At 34.6% G+C, this 17,474-nt stretch overlaps 1 protein-coding gene and 1 long non-coding RNA gene across 2 annotated transcripts; both read right to left on the reverse strand.

Moving 5' to 3' along the window:
- Positions 1 to 1,411: 1,411 nt before the first annotated feature.
- Positions 1,412 to 10,497, reverse strand: LOC124374590 (pseudouridine-5'-phosphate glycosidase-like). The gene is made up of 3 exons (XM_046832780.1): positions 10,436 to 10,497; positions 2,335 to 2,514; positions 1,412 to 1,444 (listed from the first exon to the last, which is right to left on the reverse strand). The coding sequence occupies exons 2-3, from the start codon at positions 2,512 to 2,514 to the stop codon at positions 1,412 to 1,414; spliced, it is 213 nt and encodes a 70-aa protein (XP_046688736.1). The 5' UTR covers positions 10,436 to 10,497.
- Positions 10,498 to 10,905: 408 nt separating this feature from the next.
- LOC124374589 lies at positions 10,906 to 11,603 on the reverse strand. The gene is made up of 2 exons (XR_006923578.1): positions 11,371 to 11,603; positions 10,906 to 11,190 (listed from the first exon to the last, which is right to left on the reverse strand). It is a non-coding gene; the product is annotated as an uncharacterized LOC124374589 (long non-coding RNA).
- Positions 11,604 to 17,474: the final 5,871 nt, after the last annotated feature.

The raw sequence follows: 17,474 nt of genomic DNA on the forward strand, positions 1-17,474 counted from the left end.
TATGTCTATGTGCATGTAGTTGTTGACTTATGCTTGTTGTGAGTACGGTACTTGCGTAACAACACTAATATTGACTAATTCAAAACATAATAAATCACAGGTATGTATATCGAATTGTAAGGTCTTCTTTAGGAATTGTGTTTAGTAGTGATCAATATCAAAAATTACATCTAAAGTTATAACACATTTTTCAACATAAAAAACCCAAGAGCAACATTTGTTTTAAATACTTTTGGAAAAACATCTTTTTTTAAATCTTTGTATTCACATTTAATAACCTTAACAACCACAACATATTTTACAGAAAATATTAAAAATTTTACTGACAAAATTTAAATAAAGGAACAATTACTACCTAATGGAATCATAATATGCTGTTTAAAGCACTTAAATTCTATGCTATGTGACGTTAAATTTAAATTTAAAGCTGAACTATCAAAGGCAGTTAAACTGTACCTGTCAGTTAGAACCCTTGTCCTCGTATATTACCTTACAGTAGTTTATTAGTGATTACTGATTTCATTATTTGCATTTCATATAGTTCTGGTCGAACAACTGTAGGAAATAGTTTTTGTAAAAGTTTTACAATTTTTTTTAAAGACAGCCTAAATGCATATCAAATTTAACTACTCATGTATATTTAACGGTAACTTTATGATTAAAAAAAATTAAACTACATTGTCCTCTTTTGTTCAAGGTAATATGAACGTTTAAAAACTTTATTAAATTAACATTGCAATGTCTTATTATTTTTATTATTAAGTATTCAACTTTACATTAATACGGTTTGAAATCTCATATAATTTTGGCTAGTAACCCCTCATGGTTTTGACATAATATTATGTTCTCATAGTCATATACAAAATAACAACAATTCTGCATAAAAATAATATATCTAAAACTCTACAAAAAGCTGTTTGTGTGAAAATACAGCAAAAAATTCAGCAAAACAACATAATGTTAGGTTACAAAATAAAACCGATAAGAGTGGTTAATGTCAAATCAAACTTGAATCAAGTGCAAAATTTGTATCCTATTTTGTACGGGCTACCCTTTTTGCATTGGCAATGTTAGGAAAATTTGAGACAGCATGTGACTAGTAAAACATAATAACGTCACGTTTTGAACTCATTTTTCCCATATTCTATTTATTCTTCTTATCAACATATATTACATTCACAACTTTAGTGTATATACTGTTTTGCTTATGTACGTGATTGTTGTAGCTTTAAACTACTAAATTCAAAATAATTTAATAAAAATTTTTACAACCAAGGTTTATAATTGGACACATACCTTACTGAGAGATATAAGCTAGATCTCTTCTGGAGGTTTTAATTAACATCATCTTTTTTGGAAAGAGGCAAGAAACGTATTTCTTGTGGTGTCAAACCTACTTTTAGTTTGCCTTCTAATAACTGGCGATTGTAGCAGGAACAGCATTCTGTAAGCATTTTCGCATAATGTACTTTAAATACGTTAACATTTCATGTTTACTAGCAGACAAAGCCTAATTAAAACCACTTTATTAATAATAGAGATCAGTGATCTCTTGATCTTTATCATAGTCAACATTTATACGAAATTCTTTTAAACTATTGTTTTGAAAACAAATAACTTGCTCTCACTCCATAGGGAGGAGGCATTTTGTAAATAGAATTACAAAGACGATACAGTCCCCCTCCTCAAAAGCTCTTTTACCAAGACCAGTGACAGCAAAGGTGTTCCAATTAAATAAAACCCACCAATTTGTAATAAACTGCTGAATAAATTGTTCTTTATACACATTAAAGGTCTCATACTTTAACCAGCGACTTGTCACTATCTGGATTCCCATATTTGCAAAGAGGTGGGACCGTACATATTTACATTGTACGCATCTCCCCAAAAGACAGTCCTCAAAAGATGACTCCTTGCTGCAAAAGTAACTCCAAAATGACCATGATAAAAAAATCAAAAGTATATCCCTACTACAATATAACACACATGGAGTATAGTCCTCAAGGCAATCCCAAAAGAGCCAACTTCCAAGAAATTTAACAAAAGTTAACTTGATCAAGCTACTGATTTTAAATGGAGATTTCAATTAAATTCTATTTGGTTTCGGAGACCATACAATAGAAAATACTGCCTTATAAACCTAGACCATTTTTTGAATACAATTTAATGCTAATTGCAGACAAAAGTTAGTCCCAGTTTTCAACCCAGTTCCTGCAGCAGCAGCAGTGTCCACACATGCTTTCTAATGGCAAAGTGAAACTTATAAACATATCTTTTTTCTCAGTAATATACTTTCTGTTTCACTGAAAGGATTACAATTTTTGTTGAACTTACTTGTTCCCGTATGATGTTTTCTACCTGAAGCGATGTCTCTTCATTGTGGGGGTACGGCATTCCATGAGTGATTATTGTGCTCTCTAGGGCCACTACAGGTCTCCTGGCATCCAGGGCACTTTTCACCTCTTGACTGACCTCTATACATCTCGCCAGCCTGTGGAGCTTCCTTACTATCATCTGGAATAAACAAACTTATAATGGTACCTAGACCGAGTGTAATTGTGCATACAACCTTTCAAAATTATCTAGCGTTAGTAACATATGTCTTATGAAAGCAAGCTAAAATGTAAACAAGTATTAGTGGATAATAGTTTTGATTCACTCCAACAGACATGAAATGGACACAGAGGGTGTACAGGTTTTGTTCTTGAAAGTTGACTCCTAAAAGTCTTACAAATTCTCCAAGTTTGTTGTTTCATATTCAATTTAAAGTTAAATACAAGGTAATTCAGAATACTTGTATGTATATTTATCTACAAAATTAATTTAATAAACCCACCAATTGGCTATATAATTGCTTATATATTGGGTTTTAGCAAAAAAGAAACATATATATAAAGCTGAAACTATAGTAGCATTATCAAATCAAATCAAAATCAAACTAATCTTTATTCATTCATTTGCACATTTTGTACATCAAATAGTGTAGTGTAATGAAAAAAGTAGTCAAATTACAATATATAATTGTAATGTAAAGTTTATAATTTAATTTTTAACTGATACATAACAAGTATTAAACCGTATGCACTTACTATTACAAAATGTAATATTAAGGTCCTAAGGGAAAGTGTTCAAATTCTTCTAAAGAATACTAAGTTAATCCTACCAAAAACTCTTTTATCTTTCTTTTAAAACAAGTACATTTACCATCACTTTTTATAGTCATCCGAATAAATCTGAAAGCTGTCGTGAGGTGAACACCAAAATCTGTATTCTACATTCAACTTTTGCTTTTGTAAACAAAGAATATCTTGTAACCTGTTCATCTGATTATTGCATCACTTACTTTCAATGATGACAAAGATGTTGCACACTCACAATGCCTCCATCTTTTTTAGATACCCACTCATGAAAGTATATGATTTACTTACATCGTATGGTGGCATGTAGAAGAACCTGTTTAACTAGGATCTCTTTTGTGCGTACACAGTCATTCGTCTAACATTTCGGTCGGTTCGGAGCTAAATTCACTTAATGGTTTGAAACCATTTACGAATAGCAGTTATTTGTTTCCCTCTCTGCCACTGCAAAGTCTTAGCAAGAGTGTCAAGAAAATCGTTGTTGACACTAGAAAATATGTGGTGCTAAGACCAAAACCGTTTCAATATGTTTGGATCTCATCAGGTAAATGTAGAATATGGATTACGGTGTTCACCTCACGACAGCTTTCAGATTTTAAGAAAGCTCAAGAGTAAGGCATTAGGAGTGCGAAAAACTTTTATTAGTGTCTGTGATAGCCTGCGAAAGAGATGAAACCTGCATGTGGTTCATGGTAAAAGTGATACATACGATCAGGAAGATAATCAAGGGTAATAACTATTTATTGGTTATTTAGAGGGTACCTATTAAATCGAAGTCTAATCTTAAACTGTTACCAGGCAAGAAGAGCTACAGTATAATAAACAGCCATCAACACACTCAGATTACGATTAGACTATCAGTTTTAAATATCGATACTATCATATACGACATTTTGACCTTTATATTCATAAATAATCATTGCAAACTTTCTTTATCTAGACTAGTGACGTAATTACCAGCTGTTGCTATAGACGTAATTACCAGCTGTTGTTTTTTCGTTTACGTAGGAGAAGGCTAATGACAACAAAAATAACAATGGCGATGAATATGCAGATATTGGCTCAAAATGTTTTTATAAAATACTGAGTCAATTTTTTAAATGGTTTACAAGTTCCTTACGTACCTTGCTCCTTTAAATACAAATTATTAAGTTTGTATTGACGAAATGAAAACTAGAATTAAAGGAAGAAATCAAAAAGTGTTTCACTGCAAGAAATATAAGAACAAACACGAATCTAAAAACGATCTTGAGAAGACTTTTTGAACATTCTATATTTGGTATTATAAATATAATGAAAATCGTGTACTATTTTAGTTGAAATCTAACAAACCATGAATTTTTAATTAATGAATGTGCATTTGACCATCAGTACCTGCAGCAGGATACCATTTCAGACTGGCTAAAGTAATTGTTAGTACTACACTGCTCAAACGTTGTTTAAGTAAAGTTAAATTATTTTATGTACATCTATATTTTACATATAAAAGTATAGCTTCACTTTTAATAACGATTTTATAAGCATAAAACTTAATTTATTTCGACAATATCACTCAAAACTAATTCAAAGTAAAATCGTATTTGGAAATCAATTAAAATCATGTGTTTCGTTATTGACTAATGGCGGCAATAACAGTGACATACGTGTCTTCTTTGTTTCACAAGCAGTCCCGTTTATCCTTGAAAGTTAATTCAATATTATTGTTTTGTTATAATTATATATTATATTTTAAGTTGTACATTACATTAATATTTATACATTAATTTCTAAGATTGAAACTAGTTAAAACCATATTGTTCCTTGAAATATCTATTATGTTTATTTGGTCCGACAATTTTCTTTCAGTCTTTTGTATGGTCATGAATGTCAACGATTTGGGTCATTCGGTATTCATCATCCGATTGGGTTTCTTTCTTTTTTTTGTCCTCTTAGAACAAGAAGCTTATAAATTGCACTTAGTCCTGTAAGAACCTTTACGCTGACTTCCGGAGTGACAGGATATTAGGGAGTGGGGGTCACCTTCTATTGAGATCCACGAGGAAGAATTAGGGCACTACATCTCAAAAGTCATGTCTCCCCGGAAGAAGGGGAAGGCCAGCTCTGAACCAGCCTCTCCAGCCAAAGCATACTCTTGTTGAGGCTAGCAAGAACCTCTGAGGTTAGGGAACAAACCCTGCCAACTTCAACAGTCATCTTTCACAGTAGACTAGACCTATTAAAATTGCCCATGAACCCAGAATTTTGACATTTGCGGTTAGTGATGTGCCGTTCCTGGACATCCATAAGGTTGCCCAAATTAAAGTGACCACATCGGTATTTGCTGTGGCCCAGTGGTGGGTTCAACTGGAAGTTATAAACCAGCCAGAAGTGATCCCTGCTGGGTAGTCCGATTGGGTTGGTGGCCGCTTATTATTACTGCAGCCCAGGCAAGTACTTAAACTACCTTATAAAGTAGCATGTCATGTCATTACGACAGGGATTTTCAATCTCTCAAATACAAGTTGAGGGATACAAAAGTTAAAGTTTACTTGGGACAGATATAAGGTAGAGTACGATAAGCGGACCCGGTTTTTTTCAATTAGTATAATCATAAATATTTAATATTATATTAAATACAAGTCTATCAGCATATCTATAGACAATAGATAATAGACAATATTCTTTATTTGTTGTTTCTTTAAGAAATACAATTGCGTCAATAGTAGATAATAACAAAAACTTAGATTAATATTTTCTTGCTTTACAAATATTGATGTGGTATTTATAGAAGATCGAAGAACTCCTTCAATGAATATACAGGTCGTTCCATCAACCAGTCTCGAAAATGTCTTTTCAGTTCGTTTCCTTTCATGTTCTTGAGATTTGGTGGTAGTGCATTAATGATTTTGCGCCCAATGTAAGAAGGTTTTTTGCTGAATTGCGATGTGTGGTGGTGTACAGGGAGAATGTAGTCCGTTGCTCGTCTGGTGTGGTAATGAGTGAGCATTTTCATTTCTAGGAAGGTCCATCTGGCTGGTGTAGATGACGACTGCATGGATGTATAGTGCTATGACAGTAAGAAGCTGCAGGGATTTGAAAGCTTCTCTGCAGCTTTCCCTAGGGCTGAGGCTATAGAGTGCCCTTACAGCTTTTTTTCTGGAGTATCAGGATTTTGTTGAGATTGGTTTCAGATGTTCCTCCCCATGAAATTAAGCCATATCTGAGGTAGGACTCCACTACAGCATAGTATGCTGTCTTTGCCGTCTCCAAACCTCCTATCCACTTCATTCGCTTTACCACATAAGTGCCAGATGAAAGTTTTTTGGTCAGATCGCGTATGTGATCTGTCCAGGAGAGGTCAGCATTAATTGTTAAGCCAAGCAGTTTTGCCTTTTTTCAACTAAAATATTAGGTATTTTTGGAATCTGCTCTTGTCTTCTGCTAAAATTGTTCTGGGTGGTTTTGGATTGATTTATGACCAGACAGATCGTTTTGAAGGCAGTATTGGAGTGATTTTTCTGTTGCTGATGAAATATCCAAAATTAGATTTTGTGCTGTGTTATTTGTAAACAAAAGAGTTGTGTCGTCTGCGTATAATGGTTTCTATAGAATTGTCATTGATAAAACTTGCAAAATCGTTTGTAAAAAGTAAGAACAAAAAGGGGCCTAAAACTGAGCCTTGAGGCACTCCTCTACTTACTGTGAGTTGTCTTGATCTATACATGCATTTACTCCCATTTACATTTTGTTGAATCTCAACTATTTGCTTGCGTCCTTTCAGGTAGCTAGTCACTCAATCTTTCGCCAAGCCTTCAAAACCTAGGGCTGAAATCTTTTTCAAGATAAGATCATGATCTAGACAATCGAAAGCCTTACTGTAGTCTAATAGGACAGCTGATAGGTGTTTGTGGTCTTCTAATTTATCTATGACGTATTCAATTAGATTAGTGACAGCTGTGGTGGTGGATCGTCCTTTGAGATAGCCATGTTGGTTCGTTGTTATTAGATTATATCTGTCCAGATGTTGTAACATTCTTGAGAGTGCTACCTTTTCTAATATTTTTGAGAGAAAGTTGGTATTAGTGAAATGGGACGGTAATTTTCGGGTTTAGTGATGGATCCTTTTTTGTGCTTTGGGTATATTTTTGATATTTTTAAGGGGGATGGAAACTGGCCTGAGGAAAAACGATTGATTTATTATGGTAACCAGTGGTGGTGCTAGTTGTTTGGCACAGTGTTTTACTAATTTTGAAGGAATTTCTTCAATTTCACATGATAATTTAGTTTTCAGGGAAGCTATCACTCCCAAGACTTCTTTAACAGTTGTTGGTGTTAAAATTAGTGATTGACAATTTCTTTGTGGAAGCGAAATCGGATGAGTTATGGCTGTGTATTTCAGATGTTCTCTATTTTCGCCTTATGTGGAATCTGCTATTTGGGAAAAGTATTTGTTGAAATGTTCGGCTATTTCGGCGGGGTTGTCTATTATGTTTCCTTCTATCTCCATCTTCAGTGTTGAATTTTCTTTCTGTTGCTTACTTTGCTTTTCTGAGTTTATTATGTCCCAAACGGCTTTAGACTTATTGTCCAGAGTTAGGTAGTGATGTAGTTAGCAGCCATATGTTGTTTGAGACTCCTAAGCTTGAGATCGTAGGCTTTCTTTTTTGCTGCCATGGATGTTCTATCATGTTCATTTCTGGTGAGCTGATATCTTTGTAAGGCAATTAGAAAATCTTCTTTTAGTATTTTGGACTCTTGGTCATACTGAACTTTTAGTCTGCCACTCGGCTTTGACTCTTACTTTTTTGCTAGGGCATTATATGGTCCAATATTTGTCTGACAGTTGTCTGAAATATTCTGTATGCCTCTTAACATCAGGGGCATTGTGTACCAGTTTCCCACTTTTCCATTTCGAATTCCTGTTTTAAGCTATTAAGGTTTTTTTATTGAGAAAATTCTTTTTTGTGTAGCTTCTTTTTTAGGGAAGACTTCTCTTTCCACTGCAATAGAACAGATTTGGCCAGTGTGATCCGACATTCCACCTTGGATCACTGAAAAGTCGACTGCATCTTCAGGTATGTTGGTACAGATGCAGTCTATCTATTGATGTTGTAGAATGATTAGTAATTCTTGTCGCTGGAAGGGGAAGCCCGCCTGACTCTCCAAAAAAACCAGCAGTTCATCTTCGAAAATAGTATTATTTGTGTTAACAGTTAGGCCTGTCCTATGTTGATGCTCGCCCATTAAGATAAGTAGTTTTGCCTCAGCTGTAAATGAGGTAAGTATTATCTGATATAATGTTGATAGCTACATTAGCTTGTCCTCCTGGTGTCCGGTAAATCCCTAGAATGTAGAGAGTTTTTTTCTTGATTTTTATCTTTGGTTAATGCAGCTTCCCATACCAGTTCTTGACAACTGTTTGCTATGTTGATTGCTTCTGTTTTTTGCGGTTTCTGTTTCCTTAATGTAAGATTGCAACTCCTCCCAAATTCTATGGTCTTTTCTACTGTAGTGTGTAATTAATCTTAGTGAGTAATAGTTTATCTGAGTTTAATCCATGTTCAGTAAGTATTAATATGGTTGGATGTAGGTCACTCAATAGGATGGTTTATTCTTTCCACCTTTTTTGATAGTCCTTGAATGTTCTGATGAAAGATGGTGATAGGTTTTTTCATTGTTTTCTTTAAGTGGTGTTTTGTAATCTATACTCATAATAACAATCATATTTGAAATTAAATTGGTATTTATTTACATTAGCTTGACCATGGAAAATGGGACTTTTTGTCATGGGTTGGGCAATTTATAGCCAAGTATTTATTATCACAGGTGCATATGAAATGGGGGGAAGTATATTATTGTATTTATATTTATGCCTTTCGGACATTATTGCGTTAAGGAGCAGGGGCATCACGTGATCTGGGATTCCGACTTTTGCAAGCTTGAGTTAATTTTTTTTCTAAAAGAGCAAGCAGTGCGCAGCGGGGCAGGCATCGTTGACAGGATTAACGTATTAGTCAGACTCGTCTTTACGAATTTACTTCCACGTGAGATATACCGAACATCCAACACAAAGGTGTGCCATTACCACTACTGAACTAGGAGGTTAAGAATAGACGTAGAGGAACAACAGTAGTTCAAAATGGCGTCCCTTCTTTATTTGAGAAGGCGCGGAGTATTACCAAACTGTCAAATATGGAAAGTGTTGTCAGAGGTACGGATAATTTCATTGATTTTATGTGCCAGGTAAAATACACAATGGGTAGTTATTATCGTACCATGAAAAGATTTTTGACAAATTTATACAAGTAACAAACCAAAAGTTAATTATAACATAATTTATTATACGAACATACTTTTTCATTAAATGTGTTTGGTACGGATTTATTTTATATGAAAGTACGATAATTTCTCGTTGTTGGTATGATAATCGGTTTTTTAAAATCTGGCTATACTGAGTTTGAGCAGACGCGGAGTTAACTTATAGGAAACTGTCAAAAACGGAGTTTTCAGAGGATTTAAAAAATTCGTAGCTCCGTTTGATTTTCGTTGCCAACGAATTTTTTTCTTCAATATTGTTTTTCAGGAAAAAAATGAACATACATTTCCATGGTCACGTTAATGTAAATTGATACCATTAAATTAAATAATTACTATGATACACCATAGTGAAAAATATGATTAACAAAAAAAGAGTTATAACGATCAAACAATTAGAGTTGGATATAGGAAAAACTCATATAGAATAACGAAATCATAACAAACATGTAAAACAGAAAAATGCGGAACTATTTATGTTTTCTCTTGGGTAGCAATGATTAACCACTTAAGAAGTTATTGAAAGCATCTACAAAACCGTACTTCTCTTCTTTTACAAATACTCACATAGATGATCTGCAAGCAGATTGGCTGATATGCTAAATTTTAAATTTAATTTCGCAGTCATCCATAAAGCTCCAGTATCGCCTCATTATATCGATAGTTATAATTAAGCAATATCGGTTGTCAATATCAATATAAAAAACCAGGTCCCTTATCATACTCTACCCCAAATATAAAAAATTTTGTAAAAATCACACAACTATAAAAATGTGGACAAGGCCTATCTTTGGGAAGAACGAAGATAAGAGATATATATATTATATAATCTTATACTGGACTATTATAAATATAGGTTAAGGACACCAATTGTTTCACTAAAAAAACTGTTCTGATCTCATCACACAGCTTAAAGGAATGTGGAAAGAGAACATTTAGACCTCAGTACCATTAATTAACTAAATATACCTATGCAACTTTCCCTAATTTATAAATAAACTAACCTTAAAAAGATACTTTTAATGATTATCGCTCAGTTTAGACTTATAAAGAAGTTGGTCATAAACTCTTTAGTAGGCCTGTAAATTTATATTTTGATTTGTTACAATAAAATATTCAAACTAATTATCACAATGTTCACAATAGTAAAAAAATTATACTAGTGATTCACAATCACAAATCACTGCGGTCTGCGACACAAAATGTAAACAAAATAGTATTTGGAAATGAATGGGAATTACTGTTACTGAACGAAAATGACTGGTTAGTTTTCTTTCTTTTTTTTCTTTCTTAGCTACCAAAATGTAGCTGGTTCTGCTACCATATGGGCATGGAACCACAATTAGTCTTTATTATTTATTTCACTTCCCCACTGTTTTTATCGCACTTTGAATGTTTTGAATAACCCTTACTATTTATTTCACTTTTCACTGGTATGTATTGCATTTAACTGATATGTGGTGAGGGTTGTTAATTTTTTTTTTTTTTTTTTTTTTTATTTCACTTTCACACTGTTTCTTTTCATGGGAAGGGGAAGTTAATTACAATTCCACATAAATGTTAGTATTTGCCTATAACCTGACTTTGTTATCAATCAATTGTTCCTGTAGTGTTCAGTTATTTACACACAGAGGGGGACAAGCTATAGGAAAGGCTTTTAGGTTACAGGATCAATGGAAATGGTTGGGGGCCACTGATCAGACTTTCTTCACGCCTGAGGTCCTCCAGGCGACTTTCTACTCCGAAAAGGATTCAGACCCTGGAGATAAATACAAATTGTTAGAACCTGGAGTAGGTAACAAATATGACTCCAAGATAGTGTGGAAGAGTTCTATACTTGAATGTTAGTAACACCCAATTGCCTTTATCAAAATTGACCTATTTATACTATTTAGGTACCATTACTATTTTCTAACAATACGCCTAAGTCAAAACTTACCAACAGCTCTTTGAGATAGAATGGTGGCCTTACTTTCTTTTCCTTTAAATGTTGTATTAATGGTTCTCTGAAGCTATCATATGTTGGGCATTCAAAGATTAGGTGCTGAAGACTTTCTTTCACATTCAATGTACACTTGAGACATTTTTCAGTAAAGTAGCAGTTTATTCTGAATAAAGTTTCATTTACCTGTGCATGACCCAGTCTTAGCCTAATTATTGTGACTAGTTTACTTCTTCTATCTTAGCATTCTTAAACCATGGGACCATAGGAAGGGTCCCGCTGCACCATCACCTAATACCATCTTGCTTTATTGCTTTGTTCTACTTCAGCTTTGTATAAGGATGTCATTTCACATTTTAAATGGCTGACAAAGTCACCCATCGGAAGGACCAGATCTTTGATTACTTTTCCTGTCTGAATTGCTCTTTCGCCAGCTTATCTACTATTTCATTTGGTGTAATACCCACATGACCAGGAACCCACTGAAGTGTTTATTTTCTTTTCTGAAGAAAGAAAGGACCTCCTCCACGATTTGGGATGTAATGTTATCAATATAATCAAGTTTACAGGCTGTTTTGACTGCATGGATGGCTGCTTTTGAGTCAGAACAAATTAGTTACTTTGTTACCTGGTTGAAGATTCGCTATCTCGATTGCTTTCTTTATGGCGTAAAGTTCGGCTGTGTAGCTGGAAGACTATTTTGGGTAAACAGGAATTAATATAACTAAGATGATTAGGCCTACCTTGTAATAATACAGCTGCTCCAGAACCCTCTGCGTTTCTCCGATCCCATCTGTGTAAATTTTTTATGTAGTCTGAAAATTCCTCATTTATTTGTTCTATAAATAATTTTTTGAGTGTTTCAGGAGGAATTTCGGATTTTGGATTTTTCCATCCGATTAATATCTACCCTGCAACATAAGTTTAAATCCAGCATAGTAATTGGCTTCTCCAGACTGTCCAATTAGTCTAGTTTCTTTGACACAGGTTTGGATTACTATCCTTTCTACAGTACTTACTGATTTTATATACAGTGGTGTGGTCTTCTTGGCCCAGTATTCGTGATGATTTGCTGCCATACTTAAATACTTTTAAATTTACATAAACTGGATGGTTAGGTTCAGACAGTACTTTGAAAACTAGTCTTTCAGTTAACATTTTCCTTCTGGTCTGCAAGTTGGGTACTGCTGCTTCCATTTGAAGAGCTAAAATTGGGGTTGACTTCATAGCACCCAATATGCACCTGAGAGCCTGATTTTGAATAATGTCTAGTTTATTCAAAACACTATTTGGTAAATGCCCAAACAAAAAGCCACCATAATCTAGTTTAGCTCTGATTATACTGCAGTATACCTTTAAAAGTAGCTGAGGGTGTAACACCATTCCTTCCGCAGGCCAGTGACTTAAGAATGTCTAGGTCCTTAAGAGGTTTTACTCACCAAACAGCTTACATGTTGTTTAAAATTCAGTTTTTTGTCAAAAATGATACCCAAAATTTTTGAGGCAATCTCCAACTGGATACTTACATTATTTACAGTCCAATTTGGGTTTGTTGTCTGCCTCTTCCTGCTAAAGATTATTATTTTGCACTTATTTACATTGATTGCCAGGGACAGCAGTTGACAGTACTGGGTAAGACTAGACAGGGCTTCTCGCATCCGAGCATCAACACCGTCAAACCGTGTACCACTACAGACTAATGTGAGATCATCTGCATATAAAAAGGGTTGGATCCTCTTTTGGTAACTGAATTCCCACATCAGATATATAAAGTAGAGAACAAGATTGGGCTGAGCACACAACCTTGGGGTAGTCCTTTGACAGTAGACCTGGTGAGGGTATATGCTGGCTTCCGACAAAAGTCAATTGTCTATAGCTTTAACCATTTATGTACATGAGTTATAAAATCTGTGGGGAATACCCAGGACAAACAACTTACTCACCAGAGCGGGCAGAGAAACCGTATCATAGGCACTGCTCAGGTCCAGCGAGACAGCAGCTGCCAATCCTATTTTGCATTAAATTCACATGAATATCAGCCATGAATGCTAACAGGAAATCATTACAACCTCTCTTTTTTTGGTAGGCAGAATTGGTAGTCTGGTATTAGTTTGTTTTTAATGATAAACCATTCCAATCTGTGTTTTACCAATTAAATTGAAGATTTTTATCATGCATGACATTAGAGAGATGGGTCTATATGAGCTTTCCTTACCTTTTTCTTTGTTTGGTTTTAGAATGCCTATTACCTTGATGGTTTTCCATTGCATCGGGAATCTCGGCTCCGGACACAGATGTTGTTAAAAAACATTAAGCAGTAGAGTTTTAGCTGAAAAGGGTAACATTTTTAAGATTAAATAGCTTACCCCGTCCAAACCAGGAGCTGTTAGCTTAGTTCTAGATTTTATCGCCATATCTAATTCCTCTAGACTAAATTTTTCTTCCAATGGAAGTTGGTTTGTAGCCTTTGTAAAGATCGGGTTGATTGATTTCAGATTTCATAGGAACATAGTCTGGAGTGGTAAGTTTTAAAAAGCTATAACTTAAGTTTTTTATCATTGAGCAAAATCTTGTTATAAGTATCTTTGGTTCCACTTCTAATACCTCTAATTGTGCTCCAAATTTGTGTATTATTTTTATTTTCTATGTTCTCACAGAAACTTACCCAAGCTTGTCTTTTTGCTTTACGGATCACCTCCACGGCCTCATAGTGTGTACGTTCTGTATTGCCTGTATGCTAGGGGAGTCATCTTCATTGTGAAGAGTTTGAAGTTTCTTCTTCTTATAGCGACTGCCTTAGAGCAGTCCGGTGTCCACCAAGATTTTGCGTTAAAAAACTTGCCATCTCCCTTATTTTGGTGACAGAAGTTGGGGACTGAGTCTTCTATTGCTACCTTTAATATCTTATTGAGATCCTTAATATTTATTATCATCAGATTTCTTATTTGATGAGTATACTGGATGCAGTCTTATCAGCTATTTCTGAAAACTTTACCCCAATTGGCTTTTTTAAAGTTTTTTATGAGTGAAACTTATTATACCCGACTTTTTTTGAGCCCAAAAACAGTTTTGTGAGCACAATTTGTTACCATTAATTTCTAAATAATAGGGTAGTGATCACTACCCATTGAATCACCTCATTACCTTCCAAGACGATATTTTATCTTTTAATTGCACAGTGGCAAAAAGTAAGATCCTAAAGTTGAAGGTCTTCTGCCAGGAGATCCAGTGGTGGTGAAAGGACTTATCATTTAAAAGTATGAGTGGAGAGTCACTGTACGCATTGTATATATGACTGCCCCTTGTGTCTTGGCGTAAGTCAGCGGACCAATAGGGATGCTTACCATTAAAGTCGCCACACAGTAGAGAGTAATCTTGTTTATTGGGAAAAAATGTTCTTCCATAACTCTGTCCTTACCTTTTTTGGAGAACAATAAATGCTATATATATGTGAAGAGGCCTTGAAAGGCCCCGGATCGTGACTCCAGACACCTGAATTGGATCCTGAGCATCCAAACCCAAAACAGCTTCACAGTCAATACCTCTCCACGTGAGCGACTTGTGGATTAAAATTGCAGACCCACCATAACCATCAAACCTATCATTTCTCACAAGCAGAGAAATTTTTAAAACAATATTGTTTCATTTGGTTTTTAGCCATGTTTCTTGTAAGACAATAACCTTAATATTGTACTTACACACAAAAAAGGATAATTTCAGCCCATTTTGATTTGATTGACTGAACATTCCATTGCAGTATTTTAATTGGAGCTGCCGGTACTTCCATCAGGGGGCGAGGTGTCTACGGTAGTGCCAATACTTAAGTCTAAAAGTATACTCTTTATATTCCTTAGTACTATGTTGATCATCTCTAGAGGGTCAGGATTGGCTATTGATGCATCCAACATCAATTTTTCAAAATAAGCCTTTGCTTTAAAGTCTTCAAGTGACTGTTTTAGTTTAAACACTGTCTACTTGTTTTTCTGAAGTCATAGAGAGACCTAACCTCTCATTTTTATCAGATTTGTTACTTTTGTTCCTTGTCCAGCGATTTGGTGTGTTGTGTACAATTTTTTTGCATTAGTTGTGTTGTTTCCATTAGGCCTATAATTATCTCTTGGCTTCCTGAATATAGAAGGACTGCCCTACATTCTCTTCATTTACTTGAGCATAACTTAAGGGGTCAAAATAATTTCCTACTGGAGTAGGGTGTGGTCTGGCCAACATATGAGGGAATTCTGTTAAACTAGTTACATCTGGTGAGACTTTTGAGGCATAGGTTTTATGGTACCGAATTTTGGTGGAAAGGTTGTTTTTGGGATTTGGGAAGTATTGAGAAGCTGTGAAAAAATCTTCATTATATTCTGACATTCTATTTCTAATTGCTAATTGACGTTTAAACATTGGACAATCTTTCGAGAAACTTACATGGTCACCATCACAGTTTACACATTTAGGGTCTTTGTCACAGTGGTCACCGTGTGCCTTTTTACCACATGTTCCGCACAAGTTCTCGTTTTGACATGGAGAACTGGCTACATGATTGTACGAGTAGCACCTGTAGCACTGTCTGACTGGCAAAGTTTATATTTTTCAACAGGTACAATAACATGATTTAGTATAATTCTTTCTGGTAATGTATTGCCTTCAAAAATTATTTTAACAAAATGAGTCCTGTATGGACCCTCTTTTGAATTTTGGTAATGCGATAGGCTTCCAGGATAGGTACTGTACTGCAGGCATGGTTAACAAATTCATTTTGGTCAATATCGGGTTCTGCATAGACAACGCCTGTTATCCGAACTCTGTAAGAGGGGATAAAGATATGGTAGTTTGGAAGTGAGTTATTGGTTATCAGCTTATTTGCGGACTCAGAATTCTTACAATATATAGCTACATTTCTACCCTTACGATTAATACAATCAATAAGGTGACTCATTTTTCTGAAGCAACTTACCCACCGTGAATGGATTAACCTTGGTCCTGTTAGTAGAGCTAACTATAACCTCAAAAGGTCCGGTGGCAGAAGCTTTATATAACCTCTGATCAAATGTCTTTTTGGACATTTTGGTCTGATTTGTTTGATCTTTGTTATTAGGGGAACTAAATTATCATCTTTACCAGATTCATCAGACTCACTGTCATGTTTACGTTTATTATTTTTCGGATTATTCTGATCATCCTTATTACTATCATTAACCTCCATAATGCTGTGTACAGCAATCTGTAATTCCTGATCAGATTTTCCTCCAACCATTATGGTTGGGACCCGTTGAGACGGGCCCAAACCAGCTATTACTAAAATTGAAAAGTTGCTTATATACTAAGTATTGAAACCAACCACCAAAGTAGAGTGAGAAAATCACATAAATAACCACTCACCAAAAAAACAGCAAAACATAAATTTACATTTAAAATAATTATTAACACTTAACACAGAAAACGTGCACAGTTCAAGGACAGACAGCATGCAGTCATAACCTCAACGGCAGACGACGGTTTGTATCCACAGTCCACACAGTGAACACTAATCACTGGACTGGTTAGTTAGGTTATAGGTTATATTAATTTAACCGATTAGTCGGTTATTTTGCTGCTAAACTGCAACCCACTTAAATTTGTCTTAATTTTTCTACAAGTTAACTGATTGAGCCAGAATTCAGTCGATGCTTCTGATGGGTTATTTTAAATTAGTCTTAGGAACTAAATTTTCTACAGACTAATTTCTCTATGAGTTCACTGATTTTACAGACTTAGTCATTACTTGAAATAGTCGGTGATTCTGATTGGCTATTTTAAATCTTATTTTAAATAATTAGTCTTAAGACTAAATTTGCTGTACGTTAACTGTGCAGACTTTTCTATACTTGAATTGGTAGTTTTTTCTAATCAGTTTTAGTTATACCAGTCTCGTACTTTAGCTATTTATTAAAGTAACATTTGTGATTCGTAATTAATATAAATTATAATATTACTATTTAAACGGTCATTATATTATAGCCTATTAGGTATTTACACGATAATATAACGTTTCAAAATTTATATAACTAAAGTGAATTAAGGAGAATAATAATACGATTTACAGCATTTTCGTTTTCAAA

Source organism: Homalodisca vitripennis, unplaced genomic scaffold (assembly GCF_021130785.1).
Source record: "Homalodisca vitripennis isolate AUS2020 unplaced genomic scaffold, UT_GWSS_2.1 ScUCBcl_9231;HRSCAF=17662, whole genome shotgun sequence".
Taxonomy (NCBI): Eukaryota; Metazoa; Arthropoda; class Insecta; order Hemiptera; family Cicadellidae; genus Homalodisca; species Homalodisca vitripennis.